A 24651-nucleotide genomic window follows, 5' to 3' on the forward strand; every position below is an offset into this window, starting at 1 on the left:
CTCATCAGTATGGCATCAGACACCCTAGACAAATGAGAGGACTTGCCGCCTGCCTTGACTGCTGCTTTGTTAAATTCCCCCGTTCTGGCTCCCCTTTGCCATGTGGCACACAGGTGGCTCATTGGGAAGAATGCATGTGGCTAATCATGTACATGCTCTTCCCGAAACACAGCACAGAGTGAAACTGCCATTCTGAGCCATTTACAACAAAACTGAGGTCAGAGACAAAACTTCACTTTCAGTCTCATTGTTTGGAGTCAAAACCAGAGTGCTTGGAGTTCTAAGGGATTGTAGGATCAGATCAACAAGCTTGTCTTTGAGGGACATAGGCTTTTTTTTGCTATGAAAATAATTGGGTCAGTGTTGGCATTGGGCAAGTTTCCCTAGCCTACTCTCGTTTAGTTTTATCATGGGAAAAACATTTTGACAAACCAACATTCCTGTCATTTATTAATTCCAAATTAAGAAAGATCTACAGTCCTACTGTCACGATTTCCTTTCAGTTCTCGGTTGTCTTGTAAAGTTGCAGTCAACGCATTTTCATCCATATATTATGTCAATTTATAACAGGGTAAGAACCAATATTCATTCTCTAGAGTAGGAGCTGAATAGTTTAACCTTTTACCTTTTCTTCTGTTATTTTCCCTATAAGGATGGTCACCCCCCTATTCCTGGAGGCATGGCAAATACCAACTCCATGCATGGAGTGGATGCAGCAAGGCCCTAGTCTCTCTCTGTTCCATAAATGAATCTAATATGGAGTTTACAGCTATTAAGAAGGATGGTCTTGTGGTTAAAGCACTGGACTGGGATATCAGAGTTCAGTTCCCAACTCTGCCACAGACTTCTCATGTGACCACAGCTGAGTCATTTCTCTCTCCAGCCATCAGTTCTCCATTTGTAAAATGGGTGGAATACTTCACCCCACAGGCATGTCCTGAGAATAAATTAATGTTTGTGAGGAGCTTGGCTATTACAGTGAGACCATGTATATACCTAGGTATCACCTTTAAAGACAGTACCAGCTTTCCAGGCCATCTGCCCTCTGCCTCATTTCTCCACTCATGTTCTTTCAATAACCAGGCTGATATTTATAATGTCATGCTATGTCATGTACCACTGTGCACATCAAGAAAATCCATTTCCTTTTCACCTAGGATATGTCTACACTACGGGAACTATACTGGCATAGCAATGGTGCTGGCATAACTCCACAGTGTAGACACAGCCTACACCGATAGAAGGGTTTTTTATTGTCAGTGTAGGAACACCACCTCCCAGAATGGCAGTAGTTAAGACCTACCAGCATCTATACCAGGTGTTAGGACAGCATAGCAACAACAGTTAGGGGGATAGATTTTTTCACACCTCAAGTGATACAGGTGTACTGACTTAAATGTTAAGCCTAGATCAGGTCTCAACCTGTCAGCCACTCCCCACTGAATGAACTACTAGTAGAATCCATAAGCAAAAGGCAGATTTCCTGTTAGGTTTTCTAATTTCAATTTTTTGGGGGTTGCGGGGGGGGAGAGAAGAGATTTTATTTTGTGACCCTCCTCCTATTTGTGTCTTGTATCCCCCTTATTTCTTTCAAAACACTCAGGAATTAATACCCAAAGTTGATGAAGCCCACCCATGCTTGCTTCCAATTTCCTTCTTTGAGAGTCACAAGTCAAGAGGAGGCAAAGTAGGCTATTGCCTAAGAAGGAAAAGAGGTAACAGATCTCTACACATCATCCAGCTATGCTGAGCAGGTGAATGTTGAAAACAGGACATTCTATATGTACAAAAAGTAAGGCCAGAGGCTCTTGCCAGCTTCTAGAGTGAAGCCCATCTGAATAGACAGATACTGAAATTAAAAAAAAACAACTGCATTCAACCTCCCATTAGAGATGCCATGTTATAGCTAACAGATTAAAGTTTTTTTTTTAAATGAGTGAGGTTCACATACAGCATTGAGCTGATGGAACCTAAATGCCAGCGTAATGGGCATATTAGAAATTCACAAATTAATTCCTGCTCCCATGCATAGAAATTAAAGTGGCTGCAAAGTCCAAAAGAAGCTTGTCCCCAGCACACTGGCAGGGTCCAACCTGCCTTTGGAGCATTAAGCAGGGATTTCCCAAGAGGGATAGATTAGGCATATGCCACATGATTATTTTCTGGGGATGCAGGCATTAGTGGATTTTAGTCCCTCCACAGCCTTCAAGGTTTCACATTTCAAAGGAGGAATGAAAACTATTTGTGAGCAGGTGGTATAATTAGACTTCTAGTAGTGCTATTTATGGCAAAATGCTTCAAGAAATCTCTGTTAAAATGACTAACATGGTAAAAGATCATACTGACTGAGCACCACAGCTTTGGCATTTAATAGTCCCCTACTTAAAACGTTAAACATTAAACAGATTTACAAATTAAGGTTTCCTCTTTTCAAAAAAAAAAAAATAAGTAAACAAAGCCTTGCAAAGGCAGATAAAGATGAAACAAAAAAGCCATTTCTATCCTCCTGTTTGAGGAGGCACAACCTATCATATCTGTTCCCACCACTGAAACTTCACTTCTCTTTTAAAAGTAATTTATCTGTTCTCCAGTTGGCATCCCTTCAGGACAAGTACATACAGAGGCAAGAGAATGAGCAAAGCCAGCTCTGTGTGCACATTAAATACAATGCTATTGGCTGGAATGCTACCACAATATTTTTCAGCTTCACAAATACTAAAATTACTACTATAACCATCCAATATGATGTCCGGACATTCCTGCCAACAGCTTCACATTACGAGACACCCACCTTGTGTAACACTTATGTTTTGTATTGTATTGAATTGTCCAGGCTGTTAGCAGGTGGCCTGAGAGCCCAAACACCAGAACGTATGCTCCTCAGGAAATGGCGGTCAAATACATAGCACAGTTGATATGCTAGGTTACCAAGGAAGGTTCTATCCACACAACTCTCACAGTCTCCCATACTGGCTAATTTCATAGAGCACTGCTGCCATTGGTCTTGGAGAATATACAGCTGGGGGGAGAAATTGTAGACTTAGTATAAAAAATGGAACTCCAGACTTAACCCAAGTTGTACCTATTTACACCAGGACTCAGGCTGTCTACACGACCAAGGGATGTGATTCCCAGCTTGCGTAGACATATTTGCAGTGATAAGTGCAGCATGAGTATAAATAGCAGTGTAGCCACAGTAGTGTGGGCATTGGCAGGATGGCTAAGCCATCCTGAATACACACCCATGGCGTTCAGGCGGGTTTGTACTTGGTATGGTTAAGCCATGCTACCATGGCTACACTACTATTTACTCTCATGCTAGCTCTCATCAAGTTAGCATGAATGTGTGTATACAAGATGGGAATCATAACTTGTAGCTTGTATCATGGACATAGCCTCAGTGTGGTCCATATGACTAGTTTAAGTGCAACAATAATGGCACTAAGAACACAGAGAAGGAAACTTGTGGGACTGCCAAAGCATTTAAATGTCTCCAAAAGACAGCGTATCCAAGCAAAGTGAGATGCCTGTAGGCTAGACCCATGAAAATTAATGGCACTTTTGGGGACTAAAAACGCGAGTATGCTGTTCTTTGCTGCTGCTGCTGTTGCTGCGACGGTGGCTGTCCTTGCTGTTGTTGAAGGCGAACCTGTTGGGAGTAGGGATCCTCAAGAGATTTAACAAAAATGGTGGTTTTGGGCCCAGTCTTCCAAACAATACCATTTAAGTCTTTTACAGAAGACTCTACTGTGATGTTATGGGTTCCAAGGATCGCCAAGTTCAACAGAAACTGAGTGCTGAAGTAATCGTTGTGTGGTTCCACCCTCTGCTCCATCTCATTGGTCATGTTGTCAATGGGGATCTGGGAATACATGAAGAGTCAGAATGTCATTCTCAACAACCTGCTAAAGGGAATGTTCAGATCCTGACAAGCTACCACTCGTTCTGTGTAATACGGTACGGAAAGACAAGAGAGAACAATATATTAACTCTGTTCTCACTTTTCCCAAATCAACTGAGGCCTAATTTTGAGCCAGGCCTCACCCATTCTCTATTGATTGGTGCAAATTGCATTCATCTGTAGATGCAAGGTAGCTGACAGTTATTTTCAAGCAGCTCTAAATCTTAAATTAGTATCTAAATAGGATAAACATTACATTCTTCGTAGTAGCTTTAGAACTGGTCTACTTTTCAATTGGCTTTTCATTGAATATTACAAATTGCCTAGCTTGTACATGTCAGAAGCTTGTACACATCAGAAACTTGGATCTTTGATGAATTGTTCACCTGAAATTAACAATTGTATTTAACGACTATTCATTTAGGGCAGACTGCATTCCTAGGTCAGTTACTGTAGGCAGCAGGAATTCTAATGCTTAACACAAAGGGGTTTCAAGTATGCTTGTGTGGCTAGTTGGTAGAGAATTAGCTACTCTTGCCTTTCTCCTCAGGTGACCTAGCTGCATTCAGAAGGGAATGAAGTTCCACAATATGAAACAAATTTCCACAACAGTTAGAATGATGAGTTTCTGCTCCTGAGAGCCCCACATAAAGGCAGTGTTGGTTTGCAGCAGGTGTGGACTGAGGAACTCAGACAGCAATGCATGAGGAAGCTAGCACATTCCTTAACTGCACTATGCCTCACTCTAACCAATGCTATAAGTCTTCCTTTCAAGAGCATTAAAACTAGTATAGAAATACAAACGAGAAATGTGCATTCACATTTAGTACAAGAATTGGTGAGAACGAAGGGGAAACGTGATGAAAGGATGCTTTCTACCAACAGAAGTGATCATAGAATCATAGACTTTTTAAGGTCAGAGGGACGATAGAAGACTATGTTCTGCTCTTGACAGTTATTCGTCAATAAAGCCATAGGGCACATTATGGCTCTATACTATCCATACCTTGTAGTCCTGTCCAGATTTGCTCTGCAGTGTTGAAGATACGTTTAGACAGACAGACTGAATTTTGCGGAAGAGACCTGGTTTGGAGCCATGCTGAACCACTCCCTCCACCTTTAAAGCCAGCTGTTGATTGTTTTGTACAGCAATGGGCTCTGCAGGGTTCCGTGGAGATGGTGACAGAGCGAGCTGAAACACAAAGTCAAGAGTGGAGATTATGGACTTTGAGAGATTCAAAAATTAGTTCTTCTCAGGAGAAATGTGCAATTCATAGGTAAAAGGGAACAGCTCCCTGTACACTGGAAGGGGAAAGCAGCAGATGAACATATAGAACTGAAAGGGGAGAGAGAAGAGTCTCCTAAAGCATATGAGAATTAATAAAGGGCCTTGGGAACATCAGACATGCTCTTTGCACCTGTAGCATCAGTTACACATCTGTGAAAGGAACTCCTTAAACAGCCCTCTAAATACCCACAAATAAAGACCAGATTAAAAGTCTGAGTATTTTGCTTCATTGTTCCTAAAAGGTGTAACTGTCAAGATTGGGTATTCCCCTCCCCTAGTGGAAGGGCGTGTCCTCCAAGCTCCAAGGCTCCCTTCCATTTCCCTCCTCAGTGGCTCCACATCATGCCTGGCTGTTCTAGTCCTGCCAGCTGAGGAAGGAGGCAACACTTTTCAGTCTAAGGCTGTAAACATCACTTATAAATGAGCAAGGAAGGTTGCTGCAGAGTCACAGGTGGTGTTCCCTCAGGAGATGAGCATTGCGAGGCCTTCCTTGTCCAAGACTGAGGAAAGTTGGTGAGGGATTTTATCTTCAAGGCTCTACATTTACAAAGTTGAATTCTGTTTGCTTGTTAAGAGCCCTTAAGGTTAGGACTCGGATAATCTTATATACACACACTTCAAGTTATTCCAAATAGACCTAGGCTCAAGAGGCCTGAAATTTTGTGCCTAAAGCAGGTTGATAACTCAGATGTTGGTTTTAATGCACTTTGAAATAGCATTGCAAAATCCTGCCTCCTTCAGGCAACAGATGAAAGTGGCCAAGAGCTAAAAAAAAAAATCACAATACTAACTTGACAAAAGCCCATTTATTTCAGAATAGAATTCAGAACAACAATTAGTGAGATGGGAAATTACAATGTAAACCCTCCCCACAACAGTCCACAAAGCAAAGAATGTTACAAGAGGCTGGCTACCAGTGTTTCATTTGAATGTGTTTCCCCACCATCCATATGTAACATTTTCAAAAGAAAACAGAAGTATTTTCGGAAGTGATTTAGGCTGCAAATGCCACATTTATAAAGGTATTCAGGCAAAGAAATACCTTTAAAAATCTGTCCCTTCCACACTAAGTTTCACTGAGACTTAGACATCCAAGTGTCTAAATCATTCTTGAAAAGTAGGACTTGGACTTGCTCCTAAGACACTTATATTCTTTTGAAAATTTTGTCTCAAGTCTTATTAACTTGCAATGATTAGCTACTGTACATAACCAAATCAAAGGAATGTGTTATAAAATAAAGTCTATGGAAGACACTTCTTGACCCTGTTTGATAGCTAAGTATTAAACCATAACTCAGCCAGTTATATTCCTCCTCCCACAATACCACACATTTCATTTTTAAAGTGAAGTTGGTTGAATCAGAATGGAAAACAGCATCAGAATCCAGTAATTTCTAGTGTTTTATTTATGTGACTTAAATAGCCTGAAATAATTTGTTTTGTTTTTTTAAAATCTGCTTTTAGAAAACCCTCTCAAATCCCCCAAATTGCTTCCAGGTTGAGACACTAGGCAGCTTCCTGGCTCTAGCATGATGAGCACTAGAGCTGTATCTTTTTCTTTTTTTAGGACGATTGCTATATTTCCCCATAAGATTCTTATGCATGAATTGTAATCTAAATCCAATCTGTGCACCGCTTACCTTAATACTTGTAGATTGCAATTTCTGAAAGAAATACCTTTGAAATGAAAGGGGAACTTTCAACAAGGCGATAACTGCATTGCATAGGCAAGCTGTGTGCTGTAAACAGAGACAAGGCAAATGAGATGAAATTCTTTTAACAGCACTATGAAAAAGCATGTACTTCAAGCAGTAATACTGCAGTTATTTCTACTAAGGCCTTGTCTACACTGCTACTTTATAGTGGCAACATTCTCACTCAGCGGTGTGAAAAAACACCCCCTTGAGCACTGCAAGTTTCAGCGCTGTAAAGTGGCAGCGTAGACAGTGCGCCAACACTTGGAGCTACTTCCCCTGCGACTACACAGCCATGTTAAAGCGCTGCCACAGCAATGCTTTAACGTTGCTAGTGAAGACATACCCTAAGAGACTAATAAACGCACCATCAAGGTTGCAGGATAGCACATATTTACTACCAGAGATGGAAAGAGACCACCACATCATCAGGGCTCTCTTCTGGAAGGGCAGAACACAGAATATCCTGACCTGACAGAGCAACAAGATAGCCAAGAAGAACCTACAAGGAATACATTACAGCTGAAATAACGCTGCATGTAAGAGTGCTGAGGTCAGCGGAGTTGCACCCATTTACAAGGCTGAATTTAGCACATTGATGTTTATATCTGGCTTAAAAATGATTCTCGTCTCACTCACGTAAGTCAGGAGTAATGCCACTGGAGTAAATTAATTACACTGGTCTAAAACTGGCATGATGAGAGAATCAAGGAAAGAGTTCAGTTTGTTTTTATATATTATACACAGACTGAAGAGCTGGAAAGCAACAGAAAAGGGATTCCATGATGAGAGACTTAGTAAAATACCCAAGAGATTCTAATAATCTTTCAAAGTTTACATTGGCTGTGTTTTATAGTTCACTTTAGAATAAGTGGGTGATGTCAATTTAAATAAGTAGAATTGGATGCAAAAAACCATGCATGAAACATGGTTTCCTATAATTTGCATTTCTGCTTTATCATGGCCAGTAATGTTACCAGAAACAAGTACTAGTATAGTACAGCAGTGAAGAAAAGAGCAGTATGTTATCAGTTCTGTATTTTCGAATAGTACAATTTGCATTGTGTTCTCTGATGACCTGCACTGATAAGAGAAACACTACACTTGCAAAGTGCTGTGCTGAAATGCCACTGGCCTGACAAATGAAGCAAAGCTGGAAGGCTGTGACACATGGACTCTGCAGCATTTCACACATTCCATAGACAAAATTGCTGCATGACAGCAACTACAGCACTAGTAAGAAAGGATATGACAAACTGACAAAAGCCAGAATATGTAACACTAATGTTGATGTTCCTTTAACTTTTACTGTAGTTCCCCTCCCCCTCAGTCAGTAGCATCATATCAGTTTCTGTATTTCTTGACTTTTGTCCATTCTGATCAGACCATTAATGTTACAGATGCTGTAACTAGTGCTGTGGAAGACACGACTGTGGAACATGAAAAACGCTATTAGTCAGTATGTGAGCTACCTCCAACTTTGCTTCACTCTTCAGCTAATTTTATTTAATTTCATAGCTCCAAGTGCAACATCATCATCAGATACCCCCTATTCATTGGAGAACACATACACTAATTGTAGATGATGCTAATGAAGGGCTGAATCAATATATTCTTTAGCATACATCCTTCAACACCAAGAAAATGAGTTGCAGAATGTTTTAGAAACCTCTCTTTATACTGTAGCTGCTACTTGCCAAGTAAGACACAGGAGCATATTTCCTGTTCAATGATTCCACTTCCTCCAACACATGATTAAATACAGACATCATTCTTCTTTCATATTCACTCTCAACATGTGCTGCTCCACTCGAGGTGTACTCCTGGAAACTAGAAAATAAGCTATTTTAATTGTGCCCGACATACTCCATCCATCCTAGTCATCTAGTCCCATCCTCAAACAAGTTCCAATAAGATTGTTGTTTATTCCAGCTTTAACTATCTTCAGTAAAGAAGATTTCATTTCTTTCAAAGAGCTTGTTCTGTTCCTTGGCTATTCTGATACTGTAATTATTATCTATCCCTCCTATTTAAACCCAAGTTTTCCTTCTTGTAGTTTGTCCATGACTTTGTCTTGCCCTCTTTAAACCCTCATTCTGCACAGACAATTAGGTCTTTCTTCTATCCTTTCCTAGAGCCAACATCCCTAAATCCATTAGCTTTTCTTTACAAGTTTTATTTCTTGAACTGTGCATTATTTTTTTTTAATTGCTTTTCCCTAATACTCTCTATTTTGTCAAGATCTTACAGTGACCGGAATCAAAGGAGGTTCTCCAACGGAGGACCTACCACTGCAGACTAGTACAGAATAATTACCTTGCTTTTTACCCCTGACCTCCAAGCAACAGTCCTGTTAAAAGCCACTCAGGTCTTGGCACAATCCTGTGCTCAAATGCATATACACAACTTCACTGACAGCAACGGGAGTTACATAGGTGTCCATGCAAATTAGGGCCATATTTTCCTTTTTGCAACATTGTCATATCACTAAATCTCATTCACTATAATCCTGTACCAGAGTGGTCTGCCCCCTTAAGAGTGGTTGTGCCTTCTGGTCAGCCCAACCTGTCACATGGCTTGGCCCATCAAGGTTTGAAAGGTCCAGAGTGAGAGCATGAGTGTGTAAAAAGGACTTTGACGTTATTGATAGAGAGGAAGTGGTCCTGGCACTAAATGGTGCTTGGGAGAAAAATCCCATCACTATTTCTCTAAGGGCCAGGAGCCTTGTAGAGAGAGCTGGGCAAGGCTCCCCTCTTGCCCAAGCCAACTGGGGATGAGCTGGGAGTCAGGCAACAGCATAAATGGTGCCTTTTCCCTCACAGCAGGGCAGACGCAAGCAAGAAAAGTCTGCCTACTGGATTCTCCTAAACCTGAGGATTAAGAGAGGAAAAAGGAGCCAGTTGAGGAAGAAGTTGGCTAGGCCCTACAGCTGCCTAAATTATATCCTGACACCAAGGAGGAAAACGGAGGACTTCTGTTTAAGGAGAGAGGTAATAACTGCTGGAATCACCCAGTTCCAGGAGGAGAGCTAGGGGGATCCTGACACAATGAGAGATAGAGTGACTGCTTCATTGATATATACCCCATTCCAGGAGAACTGGGGGACTAGTTAACTCATGACCCAGATCCAAGGAGGAGAGCTGGGGGATTCCTGTTTTGAAGGAGTAACCATTTGAAGGACAACCTCAGCTTTAGGAAAGGGCTCGGGGTGGAGGAGGGTGTCTCCTGAACTAAGACAAAGAACTGACCAGTCCTCTTCTAGGGACATAGATGTGGGTGACCTTGGGCAATTAACAAAGTCAGTCACCCATGGTAGAAAAACGTAATAAATCAGACCCCTGGAAGGAAATGTGGGTTTCTGAGCCAACCTAAGTTTGGTAATTGACTGAAAGAACCCAAGAGGGCACTGAGTGCAAGGTACTGGCAGGGCCACGAGTGGGAAACCTCCAGAATGTCTGTGATATTTTTGTTGCTCCAGTATTCTTCCTGTAATTGTACATTTACACATTTCTTCCCATGTCAGATACCCTAACCAAGAGATCAGGGCCATTGTGCTAGGCAACGTACAATCGCAGTCAAAACACAGCCCTGACCCCAGAGAGATCACCGTCTAGGTTTGTAACAAGACACAGTGGGTGAATGGATCAGACACATAAAAGGGGGCATGACAAAACATTACAATAGTAAAACAAACATGCTTTACATAATCAATGCTCTGAGCTGCTCACCTGCCCAGTCATTTCCAATCAACATTCTCTTTATTTAATTTCGTTGTATTGATTTGAGACCATGAATGAGTATTGTACTTTAATACTTTACTCTTCTACTTGGCCTCAAAACACTTCATAAAACTTAACGAATTTAGTCTCAGCACATAAGCAAGCATTAGCATCTTCACAGATAGCATCTGTCTCTCAGTTAGCCTAAGTAACAAACCAAGAAGTCACTGGCTGAGCTAGGAATACAATCCTTCCTCCCGCACCCTACCATTCCAATTATTTATGAACCCTCGCTGTTAAATATTTTTATGTTTGATTAGCATAGCTTCCCATCTACCCTCCTAGTTATTAATGGAAATAATGGTTAGGACTGATTCCCATATGAAGCCTATTTCAAAATTTCTAAATTGAGAGTAGTCATTATTACAGAACTAAATTTTTTTCTCCAATTAAACAGAACAGATTTACACAATCTGCATTTCTCAAGTGGAGAGTTTCAAAGGATCTGATTTAGCACTCATTAACTTCAAAGGAAGTTGGATTGGGCCCAAATGAAGGTACTTTATTAGTGCTAATCAGTCTTATGGGGTGAAAAAATGATCCCCCGTGTAATTCCACTGAAGTCAATGGATTTACACCAGAGAAAAATGTAACCTGTTAAGTATGTATCCTAAGGTCTCCAGAGCAATGAGAGAGAGTGTGCACATAATGAGGGAGGGAGTAACAGCAGATGACAAAACCCCAGAAGAAATCAATGGTATGAATGAAACAATGAGCTAAAAACAATAGAAAAAGCAGCAGAGGAAGTATCTGGGAAGTTACTTTTATGATTTTGACCCAAAAATATCCATACCTAAAAACAGCTCAATTACAATATCTTTTACATAAAAAAGAAATTAATCTGGAGTAAAACCAACACAAATAAAGGACAATTTGAATGGAGGCTACCAGGGTATCTTCAATTTAAGCTTAGCAAGATCAGAACTTAGCAGCAGATCTGTGTATGTAAATGTGCCCAGTGTAGAATCCAGGCTATATTTATGTATCTTCTGCATTTTTCCCTTGTTAATGGGGTCTTTTAGATAGAAAAGTTAGGGAGCTGGGAGTGGAGAGAGTAGAAATGTTACCAGCAGACTTACCTTGCAGATTCTGGATCCAAAATCAGGGCTTCAATTGCATGTGAAATCAATAGGCAGCTCTGCTGTTGTCTGACATTATAGGAAAGATTTATAGATATGCTATCTCAACACAAAGTAATATTCCCTACTGGCATTTTTCATTATGACAACGAAAGGAATATAATGAGGTAACTGCCATAAGTATCTGCACCAACGACAGGGCAAGAACCAAAGACTCCTAGTTTTCCAAGATCATACCCATCAAAGCTTGTGTAATAACTGAAGCAATTCCAAATAACAAAAGAACATTGTGGGAGGGTGACAGATTTCTTTTTGAATAGGTTTCAAAATACCAATATTGAGATTTTTAAAGCAGTTATTAGTAGCTTCAGAATTACACTTCATAAACTAGGATTGTTGAGCCTTACATCACCCTTACAAGCAACTTCAAATAAAAACAAGCAAATTCTGAGTTCTGAACAGTAGGATACAATTCTACATTCCTTAAAGTTGCCGAGTCTGCATCGAAAGATGACTGATACAGATCCCCATATCGTGTAGCCAGGTTACGGAATTCTTCCATGGAGAGTTTCATCTACAGCAAAGAAACAATGTTGCTGATCAACAGAAATAAAATACCACAGCTGTGTTCTACAACAGGGGTTCCTGACCTTTTTCCTTTCTGAGGCCCACCTCCCCCAAACACGCTATAAAAGTTCTACAACCCACCTATGCCACAACAACGTTTTTTTCTGCATATTCAGTAGATTAAAAGCCAGGGATGGCATTGGGGGTAGCAAGAGCAACTGCCCAGGGTCCCATATCACAGGGGGCTCCACAAAGCTAAGTTGCTCAGGCTTTGGCTTTCAGCCTTGGGCCCCAGCGAGTCTAACACTAACGCTATTCTCTGATTTATTCAGGCAGACCCCCTCAAACCTGCTCATGGCCCCCCCCAAGGGTTGAAAACCGCTGTTCTACAACATTGAACTGAGCAAAGCCATAAATATTTTGGCAATGTACCTCTAGTGCCCTCTATCTTACATTTCTGAAACTTGCCAGAGAGAGCAAGCTAGATGTTAGATATTACAAAATAAATCATTTATCGACTAAGCTGTTCTTTCTAAACCTATTCACAAAATGCTAATATACCATTCAATAACTGTGATCTCACACACACTTTATATAAAGGACTACTGCACCTCTCTGATGAGTCTAGCTGCTACTCACCTGTTTTGTATGTCTCAGTTATTGTCTACTCTACAGCTCCTCTATGTAGACTGTAAGCTCCTCAGGACAGTATAATACCTCCAAAATATTCTGTACCATTATAAAATGAGTGCATTAAATTGGTAATTGCATACATAACCACCCCATGATTATATGATGATACACCAAAATGAGGACTTGCATGATACACATGGACACTTGTGGGCACTGCAATTGAAAAACAAGGCCCAGTATGCAATGACAAGCGCAATAATACTTTTCCCTTTCATTCCTTCAATTAGAGCACTAAATCTTCTCATCTCAACAGGTAGACCAAGTTCAAATAAAACGGCTCAAGAGAGAAATAATGAACACATGCCTGGGTAGAGATGCGCCCACATCTCTGGAGGTCATTTCCTGATGTCATTGCAATTGTTGTGGCAATGGCAGGTGGTGGACTAGTTTTTAGGCTGTTACAGGTGCAGATGAGTTGAGAGAAAGCCTGCAGAAGGTCAATCCTGAGCTTGACAAACCCACATTGAAAGCTCAGAGGGTTAAGTGGTGTGCTGGCAGCCTGAAAAACAAATAAAACCAGGAGGTTGATAGTTTGGGTCAAAAAACATATGTGACATTTATAAAAACCTTGCAATATCACTGAATTTTTTCATCAGATGAAGGGAAATATTTGCTTTGATGCCAAGATTATTTTTTAAAACTCAGGATAAAGCTACACAAATTAACTGTTTTGTGTTTAAAAAGGCATAATAGCTAAAAAGACCTGATCAAAGTTTTAATATTGGATGTAAGTACTTAGGAACTTAAGTTCAAACTCCACAAGATTATTTTAACTTCTGAAAGAAGCTGCCACTTAAGTTGCTAAAATATAACCTTCAGGTTTCACTCCCCACACAAAACTGACCTGAATAACTTGAGTCTTTTCCGCGGGCAGGCTAGCCCTTTAAAGTTCAGCAGCACCTATGCCTAGTTATCCACTTCCAGGGTGATGGGTTTGGGAATAGGCTGGTGGTTGGGTCAGATGACCAGGCATCACATGATAGCACAGAAGCAGTGTTTCTTATAAACTGACAGAGAGCTGCAGGCAGGGGTGAAAGTAGTATTAAGTTCTTACCAGTATGGGGGCCGGCTCTGGGCCACTGGAAGGGGAAGGGCCTCAGGCGGAAGGGCTGGACCTTGGGGTCAGCCTCCCCCAGCCAGCCCTTCAGAGCTGCCTGGCCCTCATCGCCCAGGATTCTGGCAGCAATTTAAAAGGAACCAGGGCTTCGGCTGCTGTGGCAGCTGGGAGCCCTGGGCCCTTTTAAATCGCCGGCCCCAGGGCAGCTGCCCGTATTGCCACTCCCGTTAGCAGCTGGGGGGGACGGGAACAGACGGCGATAAAGCACCGCGGCAGCGCCTTAACGTCATTGCCACCTTTGCCCCCTCGTTGGAGGGACCTATGCCACGGCAGCGCTTTAACGCAGGCTGCATATGGGCCGGTACCAGCCCACTTTCACCCCTGGCTGCAGGAGACCCAGGGTCAGAGAGGACTAGGGAAGGAGTTCTCCACACCAGCAAGAAGAAAAGGTCTAGCAGCTGCCATTATCTGCAATGAGAGGAGGGAGCAAAAATCCTGAAGAGGGAATTAGGAGGCCCTTGAGGAAGGAAGCATCTAAAAGCAAGCAGCTCAGAACAGGATAGTGCGGATGAGTGTTGAAAGGAGTTGATAAGTGCACTTGTTTGGGGGGCCAGGCTGGAACTTCCATTGAGGGTGGGAGTATGCAAGGAACTGCTGAGCCCTGTGACAATCCTGATTGAAAATGGAAGACCCGGTGTTATATTGCTGGACGTATGTTTTGTTTATCTATGCTATCTTAATAAACATTTGGGACAGTTCTGAGAATTCAAGAGTGGGGTAACTGCAGCAGCAGGGTCTGATGCTGGATGAGGCAAGACCCTGTTTCACGGCCCCCTAATGAGGATCTCATGTTTCTGTATCTTCCATTCTTGAAGGTACGCCCATCTTATTCCCTCCCCACTGCACCAATTTTAAAAAGAAGAGTTTGTGCTGGTGAAAGGTGCCTCTTTATTCTCTTCATTTATTCACAGAACAGCTATAGCACAATTTGCGCACACTTGCTCACCAGTGTTTCTCACCTAAGATCAACTAGTAGAGACTGCCTCTGGCAGGGAGCGAGTGGGTAAGTTCAGTCTCCAAGTGTTGGCCTCTCCGCCAGCAAGAGCGCCAAATGTGATGACATTGTGACATCACACTTGTTTGCTAGGAAGTGGACAGCCACCTACCAAATTTATGCAAGATGGGCCACTGAACAGTTCCCAGATTATAGTGGATTTTCAGTAACTACTGGGATACATTTGAACCAGTGACCCAGAGACAAGAGGTTCTAGCACATTCCCTATGTAAAACATGAGCTATCCAGCCCCATTCATGGTCCTTTGCTTTTGTTTCTCCAGATCTGTAAGGGATAGTTCTGAGGGGGGGAGTTGTTCAGAGTTCTCTTAACAGATCTGATTCTGTGGAAGGAAGCTCATACACTGTAAAGGTATTAGTCTCAAGACTATACTGAAGTGATCCTGACAAAGCAGCACGTATGATGTGAGCTCTAAATAATGATAGTTTAAATTGCTTCGTCAGAGTTTTGTATTTTCTCTCCCCCCATTGGTAATACTTTTATTGGGCAGTAAGCGTACAGCTTCATGTACAATAGCTGCTCTGTGCCAGAGAACAGGCCCTGTCCCAAAGTCTATACTTACTGTGTGAACAAGTAGGACAGTCTGTCACAGATGGAGACTGGAACTGAAAAACTTCACAGAGTGAAGTTGTTTATGCTGAAGTGTTAGGGTAGATGTAGGAAGGAGGGTTGGTAGGTACATGGTCAGAAGGAATCATGCAGCTGCAGCAATATGGAGGTAGTAGGTGGTGCACTAGCTCAACATACAGTGTGGGCTGAACAGCTGGAGCAAGTCACCATGCATCCTGTGTTCCAGCTGGAATGAGGTGATTAGAAAGAGGATGTCAGTCAGCTTGCCCCAGTTGTTCCCTTGCTACCAAGACAGCCAAGAGCTATAAACAAACAGTGCTCCATTGGCTGAACTGATGCCATGCTGTTCACACAGGGCCTCAGTGGAGGCAACAGTTGGCAGGTTGCGATGTCAAATGTGGAAGTTTTACTTTTCCTGACAAACTAGAGAAGTTCCTCCCTCTCCTTCACACATCTGGGATGTGTGCTGATCCATAATGTAGGCAGGGACATCTGCACCTGAAAGAGCTGCTTACATGACTGCTAGAACAGGGATCCGCAGTGACTGCAATGATGGGTCACACGCTACCCTTAAGCAGCAATGACTGGTAGGCTGACACAAGAAGACTGGGAGGGTGACACAAGGAGAGTGAAAGGAGGATGAAGTTGGGAGTATTAAAAATATTTTGTTCTTATAGTACTTTGCATCCATCTGAAAGTGCTCCATAAAGATGAGCAGGTGAGTGCAGCGCAAATGGGTTATGCAATTTGTCCAGATCACACTAAGTTAGTGACACTCAGCAATAAAAGCAGCTCTCCTGACTCCCAGCTCTTTGCTTAATCTTCTGGACCAGAGCAGCCCACAAGGTGAAAGAGCAAAGGCCTCCGTCCCGACTGCAGCCTACACAGAGTGCAAAGAGTGGCAACAGCTTTGGACAGCAACCCCACCAATTTAATAGAACCTCAGAATCTGGAAAATGGCCATGAAAAAGTTATTGTATTTCCTATATTGGCCTGTTTTAAAGGTTACACTTTTGCTTGTAGTGACTGTTAAAACGGCACATTAAAAGAAATGTAATTTTTAAAAAAGAACAGTAGGCAACCCTCCCTGAAATTTTAAAACTAAAAAACCCCACTTATTTCACCAATAAATTGAGCACTTACAAATTTAAAGGGAAGGGAGAGTGCACTGCATTCATGAAGGACACACAGATGTGGTTTAGGTCCTTTCTGCTGATTCAGCTGCAGCAATTAATATAAACACTACTGCCAGAGCTGTGCTGACACTGAGAATGCTAATGCACAAACAAATAAATAGGAGCCCTGTTAGTTTCAGCTCCGTTCAAAAGGCACAGGAAAAACCACATCTATGACTAACTGGAAGGACAAAATATGAAAAGAAGAAGAATGTTGAAACTTCACCAAAGGCTATGAAAAATCTGAAGTGACCTGACAGAGGGTAGTTTGTTTATATAAACCCTAACATTTTTCCAGCTGCATCAATGCTTGGCTATTTACAACTTCTCACTATTTTCATCATGTTAAACAATTAAGTAATTTTCTGCTCTATATAAATTGGGCACCATCTTAATCCTGCTTGCCTTGAATAGTCAACTAGACTGGCTTATTTCATCCCTCCCTATAGCTGTTTCTAACCAATGGCCATCTTAGAAGATATGCCATTTCCCACAATCATTTTTAGATTATGGTAACATCTAAAGGCCCAAACAAAAATCAAGGCCCTGTTAGTGAGGCCTTGTACAAACATAGACAGTCCCTGCCAAAAAAGCTTACAATCTAAAGAAAGAAAACAGAGGATGGAAGAGAGGAAAATGTTATCCTGATTTTATAGATGGGGAATTCCAGAAGAGGTTACGTGACTTGTTCAAGGTCATGCACAGGAAGTCAGTGACAGAGCTGAGAACTGAACTCAGTTTTCCTGAGTCCCAGTACAGTGCCTTAACAGACTATGCTTCCTCTCTCAACCAGCAGTTAATTACAACTGACCTTTCCCTATATGCCATTCCAAAAATAATAGTTCCTGCAGGCTTCACTAAGAACAATTTCTCCAAGCCTTTGAAAAGTCTTGTTAACAAAAACCAAACCAAGGACAATTGCTACAACCTACAGACTCACCATCGCTAGAGTAGAGGATGTATACTAACCGTTAGCGATGCTATCCCTTTGTGATAAGATTTTAAAGATTCAGCAATGCAAGAGAGTGCTGAACTATAATCTTCTTCTTGAAGCCCCGTCAGACACTGCTCTGCATGGGAAAACTCCTTCAAACTGTTCAGCCAGAAGTAGAAGTGTTCTGAAGCCACTTGAGTCAGCAGGCTTTGATACAGTTCTCTGGCCATGTCATGATTACCCTAAGAAAGGGCAAGTAAACAAAAACAACAACAAAAAAGTGAGGATCTTGCACTTAAATAAATAAGTGACATAGCAACAAATAAAAACAAAACCAAAAAAAAACCCCAAAAAAACCCCAAGCCCTCAAAAACTATTCTTTAAAAATAAATAGTGTGCGACATCTTCAACATTTCATCAAGGCAATCCTGCTGAGATGTAACAGTATAGTTACTTATGTCTGGCATACATAATCTTGTAGGAAGTACTACTGTTTAAACAAAACACCTCTGAGATTCAGCTCTAAAAAGACATTAATACAAATTTTTGCATCTCCCATCTCCAAAGTGTTTAACATTAATTAATCTTCACTTCAGGGTAGTAAAGAGTCATTACATCAGTTATACCAGTGGGTCTCAAACTTTTTTTTTTTTTTTACTGTCGACCCCTTTCACACAGCAAGCCTATGATTGCGGCCACCCCCTAATAAATTAAACACTTTTAAAATATATTTAACACCATTATAAATGCTGGAGGCAAGCAGGGTTTGGGGTGGAGGTTGACAGCTCGCAACCCCCTGAGGGGTCCTGATCCCCAGTTTGAGAACCCCTGAGTTATACATAGAGATATACATACAGCAGAGGCTACATGACTTTACCAGGCCAAAAAGGAAACTAGTCAGAGTAAGGTTTGGGGGACACATCCCTGATTCCTAATCATCACATCATGCCTTTCTTCAGGCTGCAGTACTCACTGGTCACCACCAGCTGACAGACACCTGTGACAGCCTCCAATGCTGAGGTTTACGATACAACTCTCCTGTTTCACAAACCTGAACCAGTGTTAACAGTGAAATAAAAAAGGGAAAATACTATTTTCCTTTCCCCATTTTCTTCCTCCCTCTGAGTGCTTACTTAACTCTCCACTCCCAAGTCACAGTGTGGCTGACTATACTTTCTACTGAGGAAGTCTCTTTCTAGAAACTTGCACATACCATTCTGGAGGCCTGCCTGGCTATCCTGTATGCTGTCCATCCATTGGAGACATTCTCAAGCTGTTGTTTGATAACATTTTTAACTTCAGAAGATAAAGCTTTTTGACTGGCAACAAATATCACTGTGGCGAGGGATACCTAATGGAAAACAACCGTTAACATGGAAGAAACATTTCCCTTTGTATGTTTTTAGAAAGCATCAGAAGCAGTGATTGTGTCAAGTAAGTTTTTATACAATCTTGGACTTTCTTAAAAAAAAAAACACACACAAGACAAAATTTGCTTCTGAACGTCAAATCTTCGTTACGGATTTCAGATAAACAGGCAATGAAAGGGCTCTTTTATTGCTGAAGTTTGGCAAATTTACACTTTCAATTAGAATGTTAAAGTAGAGATACATCCAAGCTAAAAGTCATAAAGCACTGTAAAACTATAATTACATGAAATGAAAAAGAAGAGTAACAGACTTTCTTGAAGACTAAGGCCCAGATTATTAAATGTATTTAGGTGTTGCTGTACTCAATGCTGTGTCTAATTGATTTAGCAGCCTAAGTCTCAATTTCAAAAGGGATTTAGGCACTTAGGAACTTAAATCCCATGACTGTTAATGGGTCTTATATGAAACTACACTGAGTGCAGCCTTTCAAATCCAGGCTTAAGCTCTCATTTCCAATTAAAATCCCCTTAACAGGTTTGTCTCTCTTAGAACCCTCTAAACCATACATGTTTGAAGGCCCATGTATAATTGAGGTATCTACTTCTGAACTGCCATCTTTCTTGTCTAGAAGCACTTCTGCGAAAGACCCAGTGTGTCCCCAAGAGTTCCAGCAGTGCATGATGATGATCCGGTTTGCCTATGTGTAACTTGTGCCCTTTACTGGGCAGAATACAGATCAAACACTTTAGTTCTCTCTTCTAGCTAAGTGAACAGAGGTCTGTGGCTTTGGTGCTGCATATTCAGAGTACTAGTATTTCCCATTCTGCAAATATATAGTTAACAGTGAACTGATATATTCCTGCTGAGGCAACAGATTAGCATTTTCTGTCACCGATGTAACAATTAGCTAAATCAGTTCACGAAATATCAATTAGTTTCCATTGTAATTCCATGTGGATTTTGTTCCATCAAGGAGAGTTCTCCTGAACAGCAGTTTCTTACCAAAAGTTCCTGTTGTTTATCTGTAGCAGATCGTCCAATCACTTTATAGAGGTCCATTAAGTCTCCCAGCATGCCATCACCTAAAACAGGCAGCTGCATGGCAATTGCTGCTAAACAGTGGCACATGAGAATTCTAGCAGCATCCTGAGCACTGTGCAACTGTGTCAGCAAGGACTCAACCACCGATTGGCTCAGATGGGGACGACACTTGGCCAGCTTCACCATACAAGTTAGTGCAATCTGCAATGTGCAAACATCACAATGTTCCAACATCAAGCACCGTCCAACATTGAATTAACTTAAAAATATGAACCATCACAATATTCAGACTATAATTAAATTACAGAGCTAATGGAAAACAAGATGTATTTATAAACCTGTACTAGAGGTGTACTCTGCCAAACCACCACATCTCTGTCCAGAAGAGTACACAGTTTAAAAGCACACACATGTACAAGACACAGCAGTGTAATATTTTCTTTTCTTACGGGTTTAGTCAAAGTAATATTATAAAATTATTTGCTTGGTACTAGCTTGTTAGGTAGGACCAAAGGGTAACTGTTCACAAAAGTATGGTGGTCACTTATGTTAGTTTCTGTTCTTCCACCAGCCAAACCAAGTGCCGTCTGAGATCCCCTCGGAGTAGCAAGACCTAACTCTCTACGGCCATCAAGTCTACTTCTGAACTGACAGGAGTTACTGCCATAGGAAACATGGCTTCTCCACTTCTCTGGCTTCATTGTGCTCCTGACCCTTTACCATCTTGGGAGCAAAGCACCGAGAAACTCGCAGCACACTGTGCTCCCACTAGAACACCTGCCACACTAAGTTATTTCTAGTGTATAAGACGGGGTGGGCAAACTTTTTGGCCCGAGGGCCATATCTGGGTATAGAAATTGTATGGCAGGCCATGAATGCTTATGAAATTGGGGGTTGGGTGCAGGAGGGGTAAGGGCTCCGGCTTGAGGTGGAGCTGGGGATGAGGGGTTGGGGGTGCAGGAGGGTGATCTGGGCTGGGACTGAGGGGTTGAGAGGTGGTATGGGGTGCAGGCTCCAGGCAGTGCTTACCACCCCAATCAGCTCCCAGAAGAAGCAGCAGCATGTCCCCCCTCTGGCTCCTACATGGAGGTGCAGCCAGGCAGCTCTGCACACTGCCCCATCCGCAGGTGCTGCCCCTGTAGCTCCTATTGGCTGCGGTTCCCGGCCAATGGGAGCTGCAGGGGAGGTGCTTGGGGTGGGGGCAGCATGTGGAGCCAGAGTGGGGACATGCCACTGCTTCCAGGAGCCGCGTGGAGCGGGACAAGCCCCCAATACTAGTCCCAGCTGGAGCACCAGAGCATTCCCCGGCGGGAGCTCGAGGGTCAGATTAAAACATCTGGAGGGCTGGATGTGGCCCTCGGGCCGTAGTCTGCCCACCTCTAGTATAAGATGTAATAGGATTGACAGTTGAATTAGAAGGTTTACTTGGTCCTGCCTCAGCACTTGGGGCTGGACTTGATAACTTCTCAAGATCCCATCCAGCCCTACATTTCGACGATTACAAAAGAATTACAGATATACTGACTCTTTTCACCTTTAAGGTTGCCTGAGCACCTGGACTGTTATCTTGGCTACAAAGAACTAAAAGAGACTCGAGGCCAAAGACAGCATCTTGCTCCAAAGCCAGGAGATCTAGGAGAGAGGAACATAGTAAAGCATTCAGTTCTGTTCTACTTATTTTTGAACATGAGTGTGAATTTAGTGGTCATGATTGTGAGGGTTCAACAGCAGGATAATGCAAACTTTCCCAACGCTTCTGCCACAGCACCTCAGTTCTGATCAGCAACAAGTCTGCTTTTACAAGTCTCAGGAAACTATTTAGTAGAGGCTACGGTTTTATGATGTGCACGGGCTTGGAGTAGGGCAAAACTACTGAACATTATGACAATCATTTATACTGGGGTTTGTACCGACAGCTCTCCAGAGGGGAAGGGCAATGTTCTAGCTCCTGGTAATGGTACAAGTTCTGCTACAGGGGAGATCAGCACCCACTCAAGCAGAAACCCTCTTTAGAGGGATCCTGGGATTAAACAGCGGGGAGAATCTTCATGAAACTCTGTAAAATATTTATAATCGGTTATAAGTCCACATTCTCCATGGTCCACAAATCTGAGGAGTGACAATTCCAAAGAAAGCCAAGAGAGTCGGGGACAGGGCAAGCTTCCCTGCAGTGAGAGAAAGTGCACAAAAACCCGATCATGAGCTGAATTGTTCCACCACCCACTTTGTGAGTTACCTTTTTCTTGGCAAGAAGCAGATATATTAGTCAGAACTCTCACACCATGAGCAGCAATGCCACGGTTATTATGGTAACAGCATTCCTGTGCCAGCTTTACTAAGTCAAATGATCTTGCTGTTGTAGCTGTTGTTCCTAAATAAAAAGACAAAAGGAGGAGAGTGCAGCACCGTAATCCATGTCACAAGATCTTTTCCATGGTTTTAAGTTCAATTCTGATTGGCTGACTGTTTCTCTAGTTAAATTTCCCATTCCCTATCCCATCCTCAAATGTATCCTCCCCCACATGTGGAATTCACTCTCCCCGTCAGTGTGCATGCACGTATGCTACACAAGCTGGATGTCTCGGATAGGCAGTCTTCAGGTTTAAGGGCCAATATCTGTGAATGAAACTTTCAATAGGGCATGGCATTTGCAAGCAGGTCATGAATATTGGACTTTAGCATGGGATCACTTTTACATATAAATAAGCTATGATTTTGTCACAGAAATTAACAATAAATTTCACAGCAGAGGTGAAGAAACCCTGATAAATCACAAATAGGGGAAAGTGGGAAGCCTGAGAGTGGAGAGTGAGCCCAACCCCACAATCACCCTGCAGAAGTAGCTCCTGTCCCATGGGGCTGAGCCTAGCTCCCTGGTCACAACATTGCTCAGGTTTAGTACATCCACCCCTCTGTCTCCATCTACAGGGGGGTGGATGTGCCAAAACTGAGTGGTGCTGAAACCACATGAGACAGATCACAACACTTGGAGCAGGGAGCCAGGCCCAGCCCCATAGAACAGGAGCCACCGGGTCATGGACTTCATTCAAATTCAGGATTTCGAGAGCACTGTGACCGTTGCACCAAATTCAAACCTTTATTATGCATTGGGGTACAAGTCATTGACAGTTTTTTTTTAAATGTACTGGTTATTTTTCTTTGCCTCCATGGCTTATGCAGTTGGATTCCCAGCAACTAAGGCAGTGTGGCCTCAGAAATTAGGAATAAGAAAACCCAATACCACTCAGGAGCATTTTAAGAGATCCCTGAAACAATTCCGAAGTTATTCAGTATAATATGCAACACATCCACAACACACAGTTGTGTCGAAGAAAGGTTTTACTGGCACTCGTGTACATCATCCCCACATAACTGTCCAGTGGCTTTGCCTCTCCTGGATAATACAACTGTCCCAGTCTCATGCCAATGAAGCCTAAACTACATCGCTCCATGTATTCATTCTCTCTCAAGCATTTTGCACATCTATGGATTTTTTCATCCAATGATCTCAAAGCACCCGATAAACATGATTTAAGCCTCACAATACCAACAGTAAAGTGGGGCTATTAATATTTACCTAGCCTAACAGAGACACTGAGGCACAGGAGTAAATGACTTACCCGAAGTCCCACAGCAAATTGAAGCCAGAGCCTGGCATAGAATATCTGAGATCTGCTCTAATATACTACATACCACCACAATTATAATTTTTATATTATATATAAAAGCTTGCTTGCATGGACTTTAATGGGGGTAGATTAAAGTTCATGGTTTAGGATCCTTCAGGGAAGTGTTATGTAAGGTATTATTAACAATACTGAAGTGGCTGAAGATAAACACCTACTAAACCCCTACAAAAAAGTGCCTAAATTTGGCTGATCTAATCTACTCTTCTTACCTGGAGCTACGCTGAAGTACTGTTTGATGGCAATAGTTCCTGACAGCGTGGAAAGGACAGATAGCATGCCTAGTTTCAAGCTGTCATAAGGAGTTTGAAGAGCACATTCACAGAGTGCCTAAAAACCAAAAGAGAAAAGAATATGGAGGGGAAAAAATCCTACAAACTCACCCTTTTCATAAATGTTTGCTCTTTTTTTTAAACTTTGTAGTTAAATTTTAATACAAGTAAAACTGTATAGGAAAAAAATCTACCAACACCAAATTCAGATCTTGCAAATATATTTCCTCACTTGCCACTGTCCTAAAGCAATTTTAATAGGCTGGGTACAAGTCTTGTCCTCAAAGTGACACTGGCTTTCACAAGTTATTATACAATCAATAAAATATGTTTGTAAAATTATCACTACTTTTCACCTGACATTTCCCAATAATAAAACCTCTGTAGAATTTGGAGACAAAATTATCCACCATTGCGCACATGGTGCATATAATATTCAACTTATTACAATCCGTGAAGGTCCTTGTTTC

At 41.9% G+C, this 24651-nt stretch overlaps 1 protein-coding gene across 1 annotated transcript in view; it reads right to left on the minus strand.

Moving 5' to 3' along the window:
* Positions 1-433: 433 nt before the first annotated feature.
* The window catches only part of INTS7 (integrator complex subunit 7), a 37664-nt gene continuing 13446 nt past the window's right edge, over positions 434-24651 (minus strand). The window contains exons 8-20 of the mRNA XM_039529413.1: positions 24122-24239; positions 22460-22594; positions 21758-21855; positions 20185-20424; positions 19026-19163; positions 17848-18054; positions 13306-13500; positions 12212-12315; positions 11742-11810; positions 8581-8713; positions 6830-6928; positions 4908-5093; positions 434-3862 (exon numbers count right to left, since the gene is read on the minus strand). Coding sequence (XP_039385347.1) covers positions 3569-3862; positions 4908-5093; positions 6830-6928; positions 8581-8713; positions 11742-11810; positions 12212-12315; positions 13306-13500; positions 17848-18054; positions 19026-19163; positions 20185-20424; positions 21758-21855; positions 22460-22594; positions 24122-24239 — 2016 coding nt within the window. The 3' untranslated portion in view covers positions 434-3568. The remainder of the gene's footprint in view (positions 3863-4907; positions 5094-6829; positions 6929-8580; positions 8714-11741; positions 11811-12211; positions 12316-13305; positions 13501-17847; positions 18055-19025; positions 19164-20184; positions 20425-21757; positions 21856-22459; positions 22595-24121; positions 24240-24651) is intronic.

Source organism: Mauremys reevesii, linkage group 3, assembly GCF_016161935.1.
Source record: "Mauremys reevesii isolate NIE-2019 linkage group 3, ASM1616193v1, whole genome shotgun sequence".
NCBI lineage: Eukaryota > Metazoa > Chordata > Testudines > Geoemydidae > Mauremys > Mauremys reevesii.